The 19,955-nt window shown below is 45.9% G+C and overlaps 1 protein-coding gene across 6 annotated transcripts in view; it reads left to right on the plus strand.

The window, feature by feature from the left end:
• Positions 1-19,955, plus strand: part of STOX2 (storkhead box 2) — a 206,731-nt gene that overhangs the window by 94,603 nt on the left and 92,173 nt on the right. Inside the window, exon 1 of one of the 6 annotated variants that reach the window (XM_057696323.1) lies at positions 7,406-7,854. The exons of the other annotated variants lie outside the window; for them this stretch is intronic. Coding sequence (XP_057552306.1) covers positions 7,689-7,854 — 166 coding nt within the window. The 5' untranslated portion in view covers positions 7,406-7,688. Of the gene's footprint in view, positions 1-7,405; positions 7,855-19,955 lie in introns of those variants that run through there. 6 annotated transcript variants of the gene reach the window in all.

Below are 19,955 nucleotides of genomic sequence, written 5' to 3' on the forward strand. Positions count from 1 at the left end.
CTTGCATCCTCTCAATTGCACTATAGCAGTCACCTCCTAACTGGTTTTCTAGCTGAGGTCTTTAAGTTTTCCAGGTTATCCTTGACTCGATGGCTGGGTTGATTTAAAAAAAAAAAAACAGCATTATTGAGGTATAATTTTATACCACAAAATCCATCCATTTTTGTGTTCTATGTGTTTTTATAAATGTATACAACTGGGCAGCCATCGCCACAATTCATTGTTAACAACAGTCTCATCTCAGAAAGTTCCCTCAAGCTTGCAGCCAGTTCCCACTGGATTAAAATTTCAAGTCCAGACCCAGCCACGTCTCTCCTTCGCGCAGGATTCAGTGCGCCCCTTTCCCTTTTGCTTTATGTGCAGACTCGCTGGCCTCCAATCCCAGACACTCCGCCACCTGTCCCAGTATATCCTCCCAGCCTAGTGGCTCACAGGTCCTGACATTTTCCTGCCTTTCCAACAAGCAGAACCGTTTAGGGCTCCCTCCGTCGATTTCTGCCCGCCACGTCTTCGCTCAGGCTGCTTTCCTCCAGCTGGTAGAAATGGAGTATTAAAATGGAGTGTTTGTTAATATAAGTTTTAAAGAGCAAAAGCTTCGGTGTCTGTAAACTTAAAAACGTCCTTAAAAAAATTTCTCTAGACCTTGACAAATTCAAATGCACCCTTGAAGGAATCATTTTCCAGTAATACTTGGGTGGAACGTGACCCTGCTGGTTTACTTTCGAGCTTGTTTTATATTCCTGGTCCACCTGATCTCAGCTTTTGTTTTCCAACATAAAAAAGGAGAGGGTGTGTGTCCCCAGTGTGTGCAGGTGGAAGGACCGGCTCCCAGCAGCTTCTCCTCCACCCCGTCCACACAAAGCCACTTCCTGACTGTACCTTTGCTTCTTGGACTCTATTCTTTTTTATTTTTTAATTGCATAAAATATACATAACATTTAATATTTTAATTATTTTTGTACAGCTCAGTGACCTTAAGTACAACTTACGTTGTTGTGCAACCATCACCACCATCCAGCTCCAGAACTTTATCATCTTCCCAAACTGAAACGCTGTATCCATTAAACACTAACTCCCCCTCCCACTCCCCTCCCCCAGGCCCTGACAACCGTGATTGTACTGTCTTGTCTGTATGAGTTTGACTGCTCTAAGCACCTCATCTAAGAGGCATCATATAGTATTTGTTCTTTTGTGTCTAGGTGATTTAACCTGATACCTTCAAGGTTCATCCATGTTGTAGCATGTGTCAGAGTTTCCTCACAGTTGCTTCTTCCATTTGTTGATGGACACAGGTTGTTTCTACCTTCTCTGGACTCTGTTCTTGACCCCGGTAATTTCTCCAGTTCGAGCGGGGTGCGCCAGGCACGGCTGAGTGCTGCAGCTCTTGAGTACATGCTAGCTGTGTGTACTTTATTTTTTTCTAAATCTGCTTTGTAGATGCTCTGTATTTCAGCTATTCAACTCACCAGGACCCATGGTTTCTGTGTTACTCGCTGGTAACATCTCTGGCCCCTCCCCGGAATTCAGCTTGTTTTGTTATTTGAGGCAAGGGAGGATTTATAGATGAACAAAAGAATCTAGAAAGGGTTCAGGTTTTTAAAATGTTTTCCCCCCTTAGAGATCAAGAGTAATAATACAATGGGCTGCTTTATTCTCGATGCTTTCTACTTGCCAGCAGTGAACTGGTATATTTATGTATTTACTTCAAATCTTCACTTTAAGAAAGAGATTATCACCATCCCAATTGAAACAAATGGAACTCAGAGACTAACTTTCCCCAGGCCCCCAACAAAGACATGAATGCCTGTCTCCATGGCATCACATCTCATGGCCCTCTGCTACTCTGACTGCGATTGGTCTGGCCTGGAGATGGATGTTGGGATCCTGCCAACCTACTGCAGCCTCCATCCTCCAAAACACTCAGGCCCTTCTTGAGTTACTTCTCCTTGGTGAGTTCCTCCAACCCCAAACAACTGCTTTCTTTGGGAGTAGAATTCATTGACCACCATTATGCATTGCAGCCCTGTCGGAAGTGGGTTATAGGTGATGAGGTACCTAAGTGGAGAGACTAAGGGAAATTCAGCTTAGATTTTGATAGGGATGGAAAGACCAATGTATATACACAGTCTCGTCATTCTTAGGACTTCTAAACATGTTTTACCCCATGGACTTTTCACTTCTCAGGGCGTTTCAACCACCACCTGTCTAGATCTGTTTATCAAAATGTGTTCCAGCAACAAGTGGTCCTATGATTAGAACTTGATGAGCATTTTTTTCTTTTTGGTAGATTTACAAGGTGCGTTTGCACACGAAAGGCTCTGAGAGGTCCAGCAGTCCTGTTGTAACTTTAACACATCTTGTGAGCTTACAATGGAACCCTCTTTTCAAGTCACATTTGTTAACACATCTCAGTGTTCCCCAGAACACAGTCTTTATTGGGAGCTGCAGAGCAAAATGCCAGTAGTGTGACCACCACCCTGGCAACCATACCGGTGGTCCACACAGAAAGAGAGCATCTTCTAAGATAGATAGTAAATGCTCAAGCTTTCTGATAAAGTTATAACTAGCAGTTTGGTGCCTGGACGAAGGAGGACAAAATGTATTTACCAAATACATGGTCAGCTACCTTATTAGGTGCTTTTGGAGGCCAAAATATCCCAGGTCATATCCCAGGTACATACATATGAATATGTGAGTGTAAATATACGTCACATAAAAAATCCCCCCAATCTTCCAGCTCAAAAGCCTCTGCAAAAGCCCTTGTCCTCCTGGGACACACTCTTTCCCAGACTCCATTTAGCTTCATAACCTGGGCCATGCAAGCACTCAGTGTTACCATATGTATATGTATATTTTTTTTGTCTAAGCACATTTGTCAAATTAAACTGTTAATATCTTTTTCAAATTATGTTTCAGGAAGCAGCAGAAAGATAAATGACTATCAGACTCAGAATTCTGATTTTTATTTAACAAATATTTTAATCACAAATTTCGATGCATATATCACAGATGTACATAAATATATAAATACCTATTTCCTTTCTGTGGACTTAGCTTTCTTACCATACCAAAGGGGGGCTTTCTGTGCACAGCAAAGATCACTTATAGATATTTAGGTCTTTAATGAAGGTTCAGTATACCAGAGACACAAATTCAAAATATCAAATTTTCCTTTACTAGAGATATAAATTAGAAAATCAAATTTCCTTCAGTTTTTAGATGCATTGTATTCAGTTTGTAAACTTGGTATTTCAAAGATAATAAAATTAAAACTGTAACTCTCAGGGACCTTTGAAAAACATTTGATCAACTCAAATTGAAGACTAAAGTCCTTTTACTCAGTAATTAGCCCCATTTAGAAACACAGTTATGGACGACTTCAAACCAGATCTTTCAGAGTCCTTAATCAGGCTTCATTAGTCATCACATCCGGGCCAGTTACTGCGAGCCACTGGGCACAGCTATGGACAAAGCAGAGCAATGAAGTGCAGTGAATAAAACGAAAATATCCCTTGCCTTCATGGAGTTTACATACTTGTAACTATTAAATTCATTCAACTCTTGTAAATCTAACAAAACAAAATTTTAAATGAAGGAACGGGGATGGGTTGATGGAAAGTCAAAATTCTACTTTTCAACTTAAAATTACACGTCTGAAATCAATTACCGTTGACCCTTGAACAACACAAGTTTGAACTACCCAGTTTGACTTATATGTGGGTATTTTCAATAGTAAGTACTACATGGTCCATCTGTTGGTTGAATCTGAGGAACTGTGGATCGGATGGCCACTATAAATTATACTCGAATTACCTGGTTGTTCAAGGGCCAACTGTATACACTTGAATTAGAATCACAAAGCAAATGTGTATCTAATTAGTGTCTCTATCTGATATGTAAATACCAAATGTACAAAATATTCTTAAGCCTGAGTGAAAAATTAGGAAGGCTGTGAAAGTGATTTGCTGTATCATTTCTCTATTTAATTCCAAACTTCCCTGCTAGGAACAACTAGGATTACACAACTGAGCTCACTGGATGGACAGTTCATGACCCAGATACTTGATTGTCTCAAGTAGGTTGAGAGATTTGAAACTAGGACTAGGGATGTAGGGGTTGTGTATGACCAGAGTGAACCTTTCCATAGAACAGATGGACACACTGAGTCTGATTTTAACAGTGGTATAATAACGATTTCTATCTTCTTCACGTAGGATTGGTTTCACAATATGTCGTTTGCTAGGTTCAAGTCTTACCTTCATAACTTCTTTTGATGTTGCCACCTAATTTGGATAGATAAATTACTTAAGTGCCCCTGCATCTCTTACTTTACTATCTGACTCGATTCGGCTAACCCAGCCTGTTTACTGCCTGATTCTTCTTTACTGTCTGGCTATTTGGCTTTGGCTCCAAGGGCATTCTGTTGAGTATGGACACTGGGTGTACCACTGCTCTGCAAAGGCCTTCATTCAGAGGCAGCTGAGTGGAGCTGTAGCTCTCCTCCCAAAATATCCATCAGCCCAACCCCATTCCTTCATGTGAACAATGAATATTTTCTCAGTTTAAGTCAAGTGTGATTCAAATTTACTCTCTAGAAAAGTCCTAGATGACCCCTCCCCTAAACAGAATCCCTTTCATATAGAAATCATAAAACTGTTATTGCTTCTCGGCTTAAAACCCTTCAGTGGCTCACATAATACAATAGAGTACAGAACGCTTAATGTGGGCTGCAAGTCCTTGCATGATCCGCTCTTGGCCTCAACTGTGATCTCATCACATGCCTTCCTCTTATGCCCCAATCCCAGCCACACTGGCCGCCTTTCATGTCTTCCAACAGAAGTCAAGATTCTTTGCCACCTCAGGGCCTTTGCACACACTGTTCCCACTTTCTGAAACATCATTCTCTCCACTCTTTGCTTGGCTGACTCCACATCCTGTGGGTTTCAGATTAACTGACATTTTTTCATAGAGGTGATTCTTCTTTGTAGACCCCAAAACAATCAATGCATCTATCTGCTTACTGCTTAGACCATAAGTTACATGGGGCCATGTGTGTGGTGGTGTTTGCCCAGCCCCCGTCACAGCATATACTAGACAGTCAAATATCATTTGCTAAATGAATAAGTATCACAGTTGCCACAGCAATCACCATTAGCCTTCAGTCATAGCTATTATAATCATTCATATCACCGCTTTTGGCTCATGGGAGGTAGGGTAATTGTTTGTTGAACTGGATCGAGATATCTAAATGTCAATATCTCATGCATTCATTAATACAATTTTTTTTTATTACCTTTATGGTTCTTTACGCATTTAGTCTTCTATAGCTTCTAAAGCTGGAGGCTTTCTGTGCTTAGCAGTCCTCTTACAGGAAAGAAGAGATTTTGGCAAAACGTGCCTTTTGGGGGACTGTGCTTTTCTAACTTTTAAAAAAATGTCACTGAACATTAGCTAATTGGCTCACGATTAGTAATAAATTTTGATTCGTGTAAATACAAGTTTTATACGATGCTTAGTGATTTTTATTTGTTTGTTTACCCCTGGTTTCCTGAGAGATAGATCAGTTACACTGGCCCCAGGTTGCAGAGGGCAGTCCTGAGATACTGAATGGAAGTTCTAGATTCTATCCTGCTTGTTGTTTAAACCCCGCCCGCCTCTGTGTTGTTCTCCAAGAACCTCTCTCCACAACGCCCCCGCCCCGCCCCCCAAAGAATTAAAGCCTTGGGAAAGCACCGAATTGTGCTAAAACTCTTGAATCTTAACCATTTAGAACCCGGTGTGGTTTTTTTGCCGGGGGTTGGGAGGGGATGCGCTATCAGGCTGACCCTAGCCGCATAAAGATTTCATAGCCCCATCTCTGCACCTGGGCACCTGCGAAGATGGAAAAGCATAAAACATGATTTTGAACGTTGCCTCGTCACAAATGGGTTTGTTTTTGTTGTTTACAACACCTAAGCGTTTTTGGAAACCCAAACGAGATTAGGGTTGCGGGGGAAGAAGCGGCCGCAGCGCAGCGCGGTCGGCGTTCCCCGCAAGACGGCCGCGCGCCTTTAACTCGCCGTGACCCCCGCGTGCCGGCCCGGCGTCCCCGTCCCGGGGGCCCGCGCCTCGGCCGCGGCGGCGCATCGCCCCCTCCTCCCCTCCCGCGCCGCGCGCACTGCTGTCCTTTAGCGATTGGTCGCTGGGCCAGAAACAGCTGTGCAGAGCCCAGCCGGGCAGTGGGGCTGTGGACCTGAATGCGGGTTATCGGGCTGGTAGGGACTGACGCCGGGGGCCCGAGGGAGAGAGAGGAAGAGCCGGAGCCGCGTCCACTGCGTCCCCGGGCGGCGTGGACCAGGTGCCCGGCCGTCTGCGGCTGTCGGAGGAACTCCGGGCGGCGCCCCCTCCCCCGGCTCTAGCTGCCTTCGGGGCTGGCGCAGGTGGGCAGGGCTGGGCACCGCAGATCGCCCGGTTCCCACCGAGCGTGCTCGCTCCCTTTCTGCAAGGGGGAGGCGCCATCCTAAACATATGTAAATATCCAAGCGCAGACTCGGGCTGGGACATCAGCCACGTCCCAGCGCCGCCGCGGGGTGTTTTGCATGAACAGGAGAAGCCTGACAGGACCCGTGCTCTAACTTAAAGCAGCTCGGTGATTAGCAGGAGGCCGGGCGGCTTCCCGGCTTCCTGTCCTCCGGTCGCCGTTCCGCGCGCTCGCGGCGCAGCACCGGGGCCGCCGTGTGCGCGGCGATCGGCGATCTCCGCAACCTCTGCAGCCGCGGCTCCGATCGCCGCCGCCGCCGCCGCGGCCAGTAAGTAGGAGCATGCATGTGTAGGGGGGCACATGCGTGTGGGCGCGCGCACACACGCACGCACACCAGCCCGAGCCTCGGAAGGAGGAAGATCGACGAGGCGCGGCGGTCGCGAGGACGACCCGGGCTCTCCCCGGACCCGGCAGGAACCCGCCGGCCGCAGCTGCTGACTGCAGAGCCTGCTCGGATCCTGTGCACACGCGCCCCCCCTCCCCATCCGAGCCTCTGTAATGAAGACTGCCTCCCGAGGACTGCAGGGGAGGCAGAGCCAGCCCGCGCCCGGGACTGCGGGCCGCGCGGCTGATAGGCCCAGGGGGACAAGGCTCGGACACTGTCATCCCCACGCCTCGCCCTGAGCCGCCCGCCCGCTGCGGAGAGGGTCTGCCGCCGCCCCTCCGGCTTCCCGGGCGCCTGATCCCGGGTCACCCCCGGAGGCCTCGGCAGCCCCGTTTGTTTGGGTCTTTTGTGCCGTGGCTCACAGTTGGCTAAGCACTCCTGCGCTGAATCGGGCCATTGTCTGCGCTCCCATTGCTTTCACGCTGCAAGTCTCGGCGCCCCCAGCCCGCCCGCCCCCTCCCCGCCTCCTCCTGGCCGGGGAGCCTCCTAACTTGCCTCCCCACCCCCCCTCCGGGAATCTGGAAGCTATAAGCCGGGCGGATTGCAAATGAAGTGTAATGCATTGTGGGACGTGTGTAAAATCGGAGCCTTCGCCGTGGGGGGGTGTGGGGGCGTGGGGAGGGCCGGACCCGCCGCTGGCGGTGTAGACGCCGACGAGGAGGGGCTGGGAAAATGCGCGCAGAGTCCGCCCGGGTCGTGCCCGCCGTAGACGGATGAGGCCCCGCGCTGCGCCCCGGCGCTGAGGCCCCGAGGATCTCGGGGCAGCGGGTCGCCCTCCTCACCATGAAGAAGACCCGGAGCACGACCTTGCGGCGAGCCTGGCCCAGCTCGGATTTCTCGGACCGGGCCTCGGACCGCATGAGGTCCCGCAGCGAGAAGGACTACCGCCTGCACAAGCGCTTCCCTGCGGCCTTCGCGCCCCAGGCTTCGCGGGGCTACATGACATCAGGTTGGTTAACCGCGTTTCTGCCCCCCGGGGCCCGGGGCCGCGGGGCGTGCTCGGGGCGCCGCGGCCGGGGTGCTTCCCTGCGAGGACGGGCGGTGATGGATGCGATAAGTTATGGGGAAAGCAGGAAAAAAAATTAGCTCCCATCCACCATTTTGTACCTCCGCACGCTCCACAGCAGGCTCTCTCAATATGGGGTTGGAGAGCTGTTAGTTAGGTGAAATCTGGGAGGGGGACGTGCCGGGCGTCTGGGCTGCACAGATAAATGACCGCCAGCTCGGGCGCCCAGCCTCCTCGAGCTTGTGGAGGAGCCTGCGTCGGTCGGTGCCCGCAGTACCGGGCTTGCTCGCTCCTGCATTGTGGCCAGTTGTTATCCTAGTGGGTATTTAAACAGCCCGTCTTTCTCAGAAGGGAACAGGTTCCATGCACAGTTCTGGAGGGCTTGAGTCAGGGAAGAGGTCTCAGGCTGGTCGGCTTGCACGCAGGGAACTGTGTTGCAGCGCCTTGAATGCATTCGGTGGGGTAATGGTGTGTATGCGGATTGAATGCTCACATGATTCTGTGTGGATTTAACATGTGTTGCTTTGAATTAGGGTGTATGGAACGCATGGGGGCTGTGTCATGTGTTTGCATGTCAGACAGGAAGGACAAACAGAACGGTAAACGGGAATGAAGGCTTCAGAAAGGATTTCCTCTTAACACGCATAGAAGCATTTCTGAAGGCGCCAGTTAGTTCCCTTTGGAAATAACAGCGGATGGCTTTGCTGTGTGACTTGAGAACCCAGGATAAAATACTTGAAACGCTGAAAGAGGAAAATCCTGAAACTCTTCTGTTTTTTCCTTACTTACTGTTGACCACTTGTATGAAATGATGTGTAAGACACCAAATTGGGTTTATTTGTTTTTCATTCTGAATGAATTCATTTTCTTCTAAACAAAATGTCATGGAAGAACGGAGATTATATTTGAAAACACATCCTAGACCAAATCATGCTAAATCCTGGGAAGATTGCTTTAAGCTTGCAGTTGGTACTTAAAGTCTAGCTCTACTATCTTTCTCCTAAAACAGCAAGTTTTTTAAAAATTGGGGCCAGTACCTCATGCTTTAAAAATGTCTTGTGACCACATTTCCATGAGTATAAAACCTAAATAAAATAGACATCTTCTTTACTGTAAAACCTGGTGACATAAGGAGGTACTGTTTTGGCAGTAAGGTTCCCTTGATTTTTCCTGTCATGAAAAGTCACATTTGTAAAGGAAGTGACAACTACAATTTATACTTAAGTAATTGAAGTCAGTCACTGCTGTGGTCGCTTTAGTCCTCAGGCTGGTGGCAGTAAATTTTGAAATACACCTAAATCCAAATGTAACCTCAAAACACACATGTCCATAAACCCATGTCTGCACTGAGTGTTCACATAGTCTCAGGTTTCATACGTTTGGGATTTGAACATCTTCATTCCACACTGAATAGTTACCCCTCTCCTTTGCCCCTCTTTGGAAACCAGTACTGGTACCAAGTGTGAGACTACGGGAGGGCACATGGCCATCATGTCTTCAGCAAACTGCGAGACTCTGTAATGATTTCAGGCACATTCCCATGGAGCCTGTTTTTATCTGTCTTGGCATCGCATCATTATGACCACATTTTCATTCTTTGCTGAAGAACTTCTCTGCTTTTGCCAGTTTTGCAAGGCATTTCTGAGGGCCTGAGGAAGAAGCTTTTCATTTTCTTTGATTCTCTTATTTCATTTCTTGACTTGCAAATGGTAAGCTGGTCCTGTGGGGATAGTGAAGGGTCAGCTCTTTCAGGTTGGTGGTTGTCTGTGCGGATTTCATGTTAGGTTACTACTGAGAAAAGAAAACCAAAGGGTGGGGGAAGAAGAGCTGTTATTCATTCAGCATTTTAGGGAGTGCGCCCCACCCCAAGCAAAGTGCCTTTCTAGATGCTCATGGGGCTTCCAGGGTTGGATATAATATGGTTTTGTCCAAGGATAGACGCTGTCATTTATTCTTTATTTTAATTATTAGCCAATAGTATAATAAAAGGGATGGGGGCTCATGGAAGGATAAATATTAAGACAGACACCTGCAGTGAACACTGGGAGAGTAGGTGGAATCTTTCTCATACACATCTTTTTTGGGGGAGATTGGGAGCAGCTTATCAATTTCCTCGTCAAATATGGTTCCTTTCCAAATATGAGTGTTGATAGTAATAGATGGTATATGGAGACACTTTGAGATCATTTGTGAGAGGTTCCCTTCCCCTTAACAAATGTAAGAAAATCCATTTGTATCAAGTTAGTGACTCTGGATACAAACCAAACCTTGGTCACATGAAATGAAATAGAAAATGAAGCCGGGTGGACACACATGAGGCTTTTCATATTTCTTCTGTTTGTCCAGTTGTTTGGCATAATAGCTACTGGTATTTATGATACTTCTTTCTCAATAAAAAGAGTTTTTTGTTTTTGGCTTCAAAGGACAAGATACGCTTCTTCAGAGAAGTACTAAATGACATAACTTCAGCTGAGACTATTTTTAGAAATCCCCTCCAACAAATGTCCCTTTAAAATATGGTGAAATCACTTTTTTTAAACTTTAGGAAAGGAGAGATCTTTGGAAATTTTAATAGCTGTCCTTTTGATCTGGCCTGCTATCGCACAGTAGGTGTTTCAAGTTTAAATCTGTTATTTAAGGCAAAATGATAGACATTCCATAATCACTTTCTAATGAGACAGAACCTTTTCAAACAGTCTTTTCTTCACTAATAAGTAATTACCAGTTTGAAATGTGATTTATAGCAACAGGCTTGTGATTTAGCCTTGGCTTTTTCATGTACCTTGGGGATAAACTACCCTTAAACTCAAGAGGTTAGAACAGACACATATAAAACTCAAAGAGTTGCTGCAAAGGACAGTTAGAGAATTCTGAAACTTTAAATCTTGAAGACCATGCCTCATATGACTATTTAAGCCCCTGATTGATGCTACCAAATCAAATATAATCCTAAGAATTCACAAGCCTCCTGGCAACCAGCAAGTTCACAAGCCATGAGATGAGTTCATTGTTCATCTCGAATATTAATTTCCCAAAGGTGGTTTCTGGGCAGAAGGGGGAAAAATCTTGCCTTTTGTTCAAATCAAGATGAATAATAAAATGTGCCTTCATGATCTGAATAAGAAAAGGGGTTAGGCCAAATGCACATGGGATTATTCTTCCACACGTCCTAAAACTTAGAAGTTATGATATTAATTAACGAGAGAGAAAAGTAAAACTCCCTGCAAAGAGGGAAATATCTGTATAATCCTTAGGGCTTTGTATATGAAAATATGCTCACCTGCCTTCATGAAATGATTTTAAAGGCACCAAACCTTTGTTAATGAAGGTGTTAGAACCTTCTCTGTTAGGAACTTGTGAACTGTGACCTCTTTATACAAATGCTGCTACTAGCTTGTAACTTTCTTCACTCTCCTCTCCCCCAGCCCTGGGGATGACCTCTCCTTTATATTGCATATAGTATGCCACCAAGTTTGGGGACATTTCATTGATCAAGATTGGAAAGTGATTTTTTTCCCACTCCAAAAGTTCTGCAGAGCCCGGGCATAAAAGGTGTCCCTTGTGAACGAGACACCCTCAGAGTCATGGTACTTTTAGATGGATGTTTGTCATTTTAAAGAACAACCAAGCAGACAGTTTTAAAGGATTTGGAAAGAAAGAAAACACAACTGACCTCTTAAGAAAACATAAATCAGTTTTGTCTGCCAATCTAATAGGAATCAGCGGGGAGGAATGGCCAGGACACCACCTTGGTGAGTTTATTAGTTTTCATTTTATAGAAACTGATTCTGGGGCACGGTGCGTTGCGTGTCCCAGTTCCTCATGTTCTGTTCTGTTGAGAGACCTAAGAGTTTCCTGGGGGTGGAGGGTGGGCACCCGAGGGTCTATTCTGGGCCTGCCCCAAACCAGCTGCGTCCCTGGCGGGTACCATGACCTCTCCCTGTTGGTAACGGACCCTCCTGGCCCGCATCCCCGTTACAGAGCTGGGCTCCGCAGCGGCTCTGTAACGGGCAAGCCCAGGATTGCTGAGCACTTACCCAGAAACCGTTAGAAATAACCTCCGCCCCTTCTGCTTATTGGAGTCACGTGCTTCCGTATGTGGGGTGTGTGGGAATCGCGCTCATTCCGCAATGGAGTCTTGTTTCCTGTCATCCCCAGATGTTACATTAAGTGGCCACGCTAGGGCTTGTCCTGGTGACCAAACTCATGGGGGTGGGAGGACGAGGGGTGACGCCCTGGCAAGTTCTAATCATGTGCAAGTTTTCATAAACAGCAGCCCGCGGCCTCCTTTTCCCTCTTTGCAGAGATCCGTTTCCAGCCTCACTGCTCCACTTGTGTTTTGCTTTGAAACTACCTGCGTTGACTCCTTTCATCGGGCCTGTGGAAGTGAGGAATATTACACTTGGTGGTGAATGACTTTATTCTTTATTTCCCGGGAGAACGTGAATGTGCTTGCAAAAGGTCACCTCTCTTGGTATTTCAATATCTTTTACACTCTTGTGAACGTTTTTATTTGAAAAAAGGAATATGAGTATATTGTATCAAAACCTTAGCATTTTTGCACCTCCAGAGCAATTGTGGCTTAAATTCTCTGCACTCCAGAGAGTTAGGGCAGTTCAGACAATTGTATGTTCTTTGGTACAAGATGGCTTATGCTGAGTGCAGATATAACCAAGGGGCAAAGTCTGCTTGGGTCTTTGCTGGTGGGATCAGATGCCCACTTTTGCGACGGGGACAGGCTTTGTAGATCAGTCATAGAAACTGCGTGATGCCTAATCTATCAGGTTTAGCGCAGAGGTTCTTGTTCATAAAAATATAGGCTCTAATCAATGCCAACTTAACCTTCACCACAGTAACACGGGAGAGAAATGACATGGGTAATTTTTTAAAGTGGATAGTAAACTTTTCCTTAAGTAGTTAATCCCTAGACTATTTTTTTTTTTTTTTTTTTAGTGGCGCACGGGCTTCGTTGCTCCATGGCATGTAGAATCTTCCCAGAGCAGGGCTCGAACCCATGTCTCCTCCCTTGGCAGGTGGATTCTTTACCACTGCGCCACCTAGGAAGTCCCCCTAGACTATTTTTATTTGACATCGGAATGTGCAACCAGTTGGCCAGAAAATCCCATTGATTTCTACCACTGAAATATTTCTAAAATCTGCCCCTCCCTTTCCATCTCTGTTGTTGAAATCGTCTTCTGTTCTATTACAGTGTCTTCCAAGCTGACCATGTCCAGTTCATGCTCTGTGTGTCCCCAGAGGGGTTTTGGTTTTTACTTTTTTAATCCCTCCTAAAGCAAAACTGGTCATGTTACTTTCCAATTCTTTTCAACGTTTCTCATGCCTGTGAATGAAGTCTGAGACCAAGGCTCTTCATGGGGTGACCTCCCCTGCTTTTCCCACCCCTCCTTCCCCCCACCACCCTGTGCTCCAGGCTCTGGAACCTCTTTATCTTCTGCAGTATCTTGTTGATCGTGCGCCTTTTGTGATTTATGTGACACCGCTGAGAATGTGCCCCCCATTTTTAAAGGTCTGATACTTAGCTATTATTTAAGGCTAATCCTATTTAGCCTTCTAGAACAAACTCATACACCCCTTCCCTTTCTAGAGCAAATCACTCCCATGACATTCGTTTTGTACTTGTGTTACAGCAACATGATAACATTGTGTTGTACCTCGGGTTTGCTGGCCATTGAGTTCCTCAATTGCTGTATATGTTTTATTCGTATCTATATTTTGCCAGAAACCACAGATCTTGGCACAAATCAGGGACTCAGGAAATATTTATTGGATAAATGAATAAAACATGACTTCTCTTTAAAAAGTTGGTTGAAGAGATGTCTTGAACTCCTAATGTGAGTCATCCTTTCGTAACAGAAGATTCTACTCTTCAAGGACCTCCTGTTGTGGTTGGTGGGACCAGCTCGCGATGAGTTGACCACTACAAAGCAGTAAATACTGGAATATAGTCAAGAGTTAAGTGGGGGTGGTTGATAGGGTTGGTGTAAGTGGAATAGGAGTTCAGAGAAGAGATGTCAATGAAAAAGGCTGCATGGAGGGAGGACTTGCTTCTTGAAGGACTGGGTAGGATTTGAAGAGCAGAGAAGGAGGAAGACTGGGGGAGGTTGTAGAAGCAGTGTGAACCAAGGCATTCAGCTGGCAAGGAAAACATCAATGTGAAATTTGCCATACTATAATTTTGGGATATAACTAGAAATAATGTGTACCTAAATCAGGTGGGCTTTTGGAATGTAGGTGAGTTTATGGGGCTAGGAATTAGATATGTGAGTTTAGGAGAGAAATAATGAAGGAGTGTCTTAGGTGCTTGGCCATGGCTCGCAAGATAGATGGAAGAGAAGAGAGTTGGGAGGCTAGGAGACCAGCTGGGAGGTGGTTGAGGGGACAGAGATAATCAAGCAGTAAGGTGATGAGGGACCACCCCAGAGCAGAGTTTCCCAGCACTGTGAGGCATTAGCACACCACCCTCAAGAATTTGTAAACCATGTCCATACATCATCTGTGTTATTATTTACTTAATATTTTTCTTTAACTTTACCCACATTCATATTTAAATGGCTGAAAGAGAAAATCTTTTAATTTTATAAGAAATTATGGGTTTCATTTGACAATTATTTTTCTAATCCCCATTACAATTCATATATTACTATGTCTGTTAAAAATGATTCAACCAGGTACCACTTAAAATGCCCCAAAGTACCTGAGTGGTACTCGCGCCTCCCAGGGAAAACCCGTATCAGCCAAGGAAGGAGGATGGGAGTGAAGGGCAAAGGGAGCATCTGTGAGGCCAAAGGACCTGGCTGTACCTTAGAAGGGACTGGATTGAAGAGGGAGCGAAAATCAAAGGTAAATCAGAGATTTTTGTTGGAAGAATGCAATAAATGACCAGGAGGCTGGGGGAAATGGAGCAGATGGTGAGTTCCATGTTGGATGTCACGGTTTGGTTGTCCAAGCAGAGAAGTAGGCACACACGTGACGGGTGGAGGCTCCAGGTGTAGTTTGGGGGTCAGCCCCTTAGCAGCGTTAGTGAGAACATGGGAATGACTTAGCTTTTGTACGTTATGTTCTGCCTCTTAGAGGGGAACAGATGACTTGCTTGTTTTTATTTCGAGCAGATGGAGGGTCCATTGGATTCCATTAACACTGAGTGCTACTTGGGTTTCTGAAAACCTGGAGACTCAAGGTCAGGATTGCTTGGAGATCATCTGCTGTCTTTTCCTAAAAGTAAAGTGCACTTTAGTGCTTGGATTTGTTTCATTAGTGTTTGCATTTATTCAGAAGCTATTGTATTGTTGATAAAAGGGATGTGCTTTTGGTATCTCTAGTTCTGGTTTGAAAAGAGTTTAGAGCTCTGCAAGCAGCAGCACAGAAGATTAGACCAGCTATGTAAATAATATATACATCAAACATCTGTCATATACCGATTCAGTTGAAAATTTATGGCTTAGGTAACTCATACACACAGTTAAAATCTCCATTTATCTTCCTACTTAAATCCATGATGGCCCCTCCAGGCCAAGTTTTCTCTTTTTTGAAGATAAAAGAGGAAGATTTGGCAGGTACCTGTGGGCGTTAGAGGTAGCAGGGCTCAAGCCTGGCCGTCTCCTTCTGATGGCCATCGTTTCAGAGGGAGGAACCTTCTAGCTTTGTAATTAACACCCCCCACCTTACCCCCACTGCAAATTCCTGTCTAGTTGATTCCCCTAAGAGAGCTGATAGACCAGTTTATTGCTTTCGGCACATCCAACTTTTGCTTTGAAATCATTTATTTTGTTATTAGATGAAATGAAGGCCCCCACAGCAATTGAGGTACAAGTGGATATTTGTCATATTTTTGGCTGTGCAGCTTCTGAACCCCCTTCCCCGTCTGTGTATTTCCCCACTGGGTTGTGGGTTGAATGTGTCCCTCCGAAAGATATGTTCAAGTCCTAACCGCTGGTAACCCTGAACATGACCTTATTTGGAAATTGTGTCTTCATAGATGGAATTAAGTTAAGATGTGGTCATTACTAGAGTCAGGTGGGTCCTGAATCGAATATGACTGATGGCCTTATAAGAAGAAGGAAGGAGCCACAGACGCAGGGGAGACGTCTGTGTGAAGATGGGGGTAGAGATTTGAGTGATGGGTCTACAAGCCAAGGCGGTACAGGGATTGCTGGCAACCGCCAGAAGCCAGTAGAAAGGCGTGGAAGGGATACTTCCCCAGAACCTCCAGATGAAAACAGTCCTGCTTCCGACTCTTGGCCTCCAGAGCTGTGAGAGAATACATTTCTCTTGTTTTGAGCCACCCAGTTTGTGGTACTTTGTTTCAGCAGTCTTAGGAAACCAGTACACTCACCTTATGGACCTTGAGGGGAGGCAGAACCTCGTGTCTCCGTGTAGACGCTGAACTTGGCCATGGAGTTGCTGTCCTGGCCCGCCTGCCTCATGGTCATGGTTTCACCAATTGCACGCTCCTTCGCAGACTCTGCATCTGGCGCTTGTAGGGCAGGGTAGCGGGGGGTGTGGGGTGGATTCCCTGGGTGGCGGTGGTGTGGCAGCAAGATGGCATTCTGCAGGCAGTGTCCCGTGTGTGGCAGTGTAGGCAGTGCCAGCTGCAGGGTTTATGCTTGGCGTGGCTGCCGAGTTCTAAGCCTGGATCTCCAGGCCTCGCCGCGGTCCTGAGTTACCCAGTGCTTTTCAGTAAATCCTTTTCAGAGAGGTGGTGTAGCAGAGTGATTTAGAGCGGACATGTAGTCCAGATGGCTTCATAATCCCGCCTTTCCAGTACTGAGTGGGTAAATTTGGATAAATTACCTATTTCTTCAGGGCCTCAGTTTCCTTACCTGCAACGTGGGAGTGATAATGGTCTGTATCCATGAGGTTTGGGATGATTTATGTGAATTAATATATGTAAAGCACTACACTGGTTTCCAATTGCATAGGAATGGAAGAACCCCAAAGGAAGCAAATAGAATCTCAACAGGATCTCAGAGTTGTCACTTCAAAGTATGCTGTCAAGAGTAAATTGCATAGAAGCTGCATCAAAGAAGTGTAGCAGGGTTTTACTTTGCAACCACGTGGGTGTCGTTTTGTAAAAGTTTCTGGGGTCCTTGTTTCCTTCTCTCCAATAACACTCAGTTGCCCTATACCTTGCATCCAGCCACTTAGTATTTAAAACTAAGCTCCAGGGAATTCCCTGGTGGTCCAGTGGTTAGGACCTGGCACTTTCACTGCGGAGGGCCCGGGTTCAATCCCTGGTCCAGGGAACTAAGATCCCACAAGATGCACAGTGCAGCCAAATATAAAATTAGAATAGAACAGGATAGGACAGGACAGGACAGGATAGGATAGGATAGGATAGGATAGGATAGGATAGGATAGGATAGGATAAAATCTCAGCTCAGTCTTAGGTCTCGAGGAAACCTCTTGGGCCTGACGGACTGTTGATTAATCTTCTTCTTCTCGGTGCCCCCATAGCACCCTTGTACGCCTCTGACATCATTTCAACACCTGTTGTCACCTTCTTGTCTCATCCTCCCTCTAGACTGTAAGCTCTTTGTGAACTTGGCGCTCGTCTCCCTTGGTTTTGTTCCGGCAAGTGCTAGGTATGTAGTAGGCATACGATAGGAATTTAAATGTACAGCTACAGGGACCCATTGTCTTGCTAACATTCCTGATAGTTTCAGTGAAATCTCTGACCTCTGTGTTTCTCGTCTTTCTTTAACCACATCCGTAGTTAGTCCCCTGGGGATTGGTGGTAAGAGGCCTCCGGGGTCCTTGTGCCCTCTCAGTAATCCTGATCTGTTTACACTGGGCCAATGGAGTAAGCTCGGGGGCGTTTGAGATATCCACCGGGTTGTAGGTATATAAGCTTCTGTATTGGGATTTTTAAAAATTCCTGGGATCTTTGATGAAATTTTAAAACAATATAGCTTTTTGGAATCCACCAAACTTCTAAGATAACACATCACTTTAGATTAGGTGCTGGAGCTTTTAATTATAGTGGGGCTTCCTGTGAACTTAATGAACTCATTTGAATTTTCATTTTGATTGGTTTTAAAATAATTGAAGGGAGCATTTGGACCATGCTCCCCCCCACTCCCCGTCCCGGGCACTTGCTCAGTGGGTATTTATAATAAAGACAATGCACAGCTGTTGATAAACTTAAAAAAAATTTTTTTAAAAAGTCTGCTTAGCCAAGGACTTGAACACGCCCAGAAGAGCTAAACAGTGACGCTGGCCGTAGTGTCAGGCGGATTTTTCCACATTTGTAATAGTGGCTTCTTATGTTCACTGTGTGCCTTTATATAGCAGCAGAGCTTTGTGATGTAGGGCGTTGAAATCGGACAGGACGTTGGTGTCCTGGCACCCACTTGCTGCCTGTGTAATCTTGGCAGCATATCCTGTGTTTCTCGTTACAAAATGAGGATAAAGTAGTATCTAACGTAGAGTTGCTATGTGGATTAAGTGAGCAAATGCATGCAGGATAATTAGCAGAGAGCCTGGCACATAGGAAGAACCTAGTACTTTTTTGTTACCACATTATTATGTCTTTGGGGACATGACAAGTGTGACTCGTTCCTAAGTATTTTACACCTGAGGCTGTAAAAGAAGGGAGATGACAGGTGACTTATCCAGGGTCGGTTAGAGTCAAAAACAGCTTTCAATCTGATTCTTATACTTTGGTCCGCATTTAATCACAAATCAAATATTCCATTACCTATTGATTTGGGTATGTGATCTTCTAAGAAATCCACAGAATTATTCATTCACCTAAGTGGGCTCCCTTGTCCTTGAGTTTCCATCTTCAGAAACGTGGTGCAGAATCGTTATGTTTTAAATATTCCTGTGAGATAGAAACCCAAGAGAACTTGGCTTCACTTAAAATCAGGGAAATGATGCCCCGTCTAATCAGAGATACTTCTTTGGTCCTTTCAGTTGAAGATAAAAAGCCTCTTCCAAGGTGATGGCTGAGCTGTGTGTTTGTGTTTGTATTTGCAATAAAACGAGTATCGCAGAAACACAACGTGAGAAGGAAAGCTGGGAGGCTAAGGTACATCTTTCCAGGCCAGTTTTGAAGGGCAGCCCAGTGCCTTCTCTCCTCCAAACCAAGTGCATGTTCCTCCCTTGGTGAGTTTTCAATATTAGTGATGGTCCCCTGGAATCTTAGGTCAGCAGGTCCCCCTGGTTGTGGAAAGGGGGTGCTACACTTCGGGATCTGCTTTTCACATGTGTTAATATTTCAGCAGCTTTCCTTCGAGCAGATGGTTTGGCAGCAGGACTTGGGGCTCTGGGATGACAGCCTGAGCTGGGGGAGGAGAGAGGGTTTTCCCACCTCCGAAGCTTTCAGCGCTGCCACCACCTCCGCTGCACCTCGCTGTAGAGGCAGACACGCTGACCATGGCCGGCCAGCATGTGGGAACCCAGAGCTTCTCGTTCTCAACACATTGTCCCTCCTCAGTTCTCCCTGACTTCAAGTCCAGGGGAAAATAGCTCCAGAAGATCCTCAAGTATACTAAGTAGCTTGCCTTATATGGTTGCGGCCGACTAACTGAACTTCAAAAGCCTCCTCTAATTATAGCTCCACAGTATGACAAAAGCCTTGGCTTTTGTTGGGGAAAGCATGATTTTTGGAGACTGAAGATCTTGTTTTCCCATATGTTGTACCCTGCTTGGTGTGGGTGGTTTCAACATGTGGAGAATTTCAAAGAACATTTGTTCAGGATGCCAAAGGCATAATAAGTGGTGGTGTACCATCCTGAGCTGAAGGTCCAGAAATGGAGATTTCCATTGTCAAGTGCAGCCGGAGGTGGGAAAGTACTGTTCTCTCCAGTGAAAGCATGCAGAGTGTCATTGGGCTGGGGTTGATGCTGAGGATCTAGGAGAGTGGTGATTAATCCTTACGCAGTGTTGCATAGACGGGCCCTGGAAGGTTTCTGTTGAGCCTGGAGGAGGGAAGCCAGAGGTCACAGGTCCTGGGCCATGAGCACAGCCTTCCTCTGTTGGTCGGAGGACCATGCTTCCTATCAAGATAACAGAGTTTCTGT

This window comes from Hippopotamus amphibius, chromosome 10 (assembly GCF_030028045.1).
Source record: "Hippopotamus amphibius kiboko isolate mHipAmp2 chromosome 10, mHipAmp2.hap2, whole genome shotgun sequence".
Lineage (NCBI taxonomy): Eukaryota > Metazoa > Chordata > Mammalia > Artiodactyla > Hippopotamidae > Hippopotamus > Hippopotamus amphibius.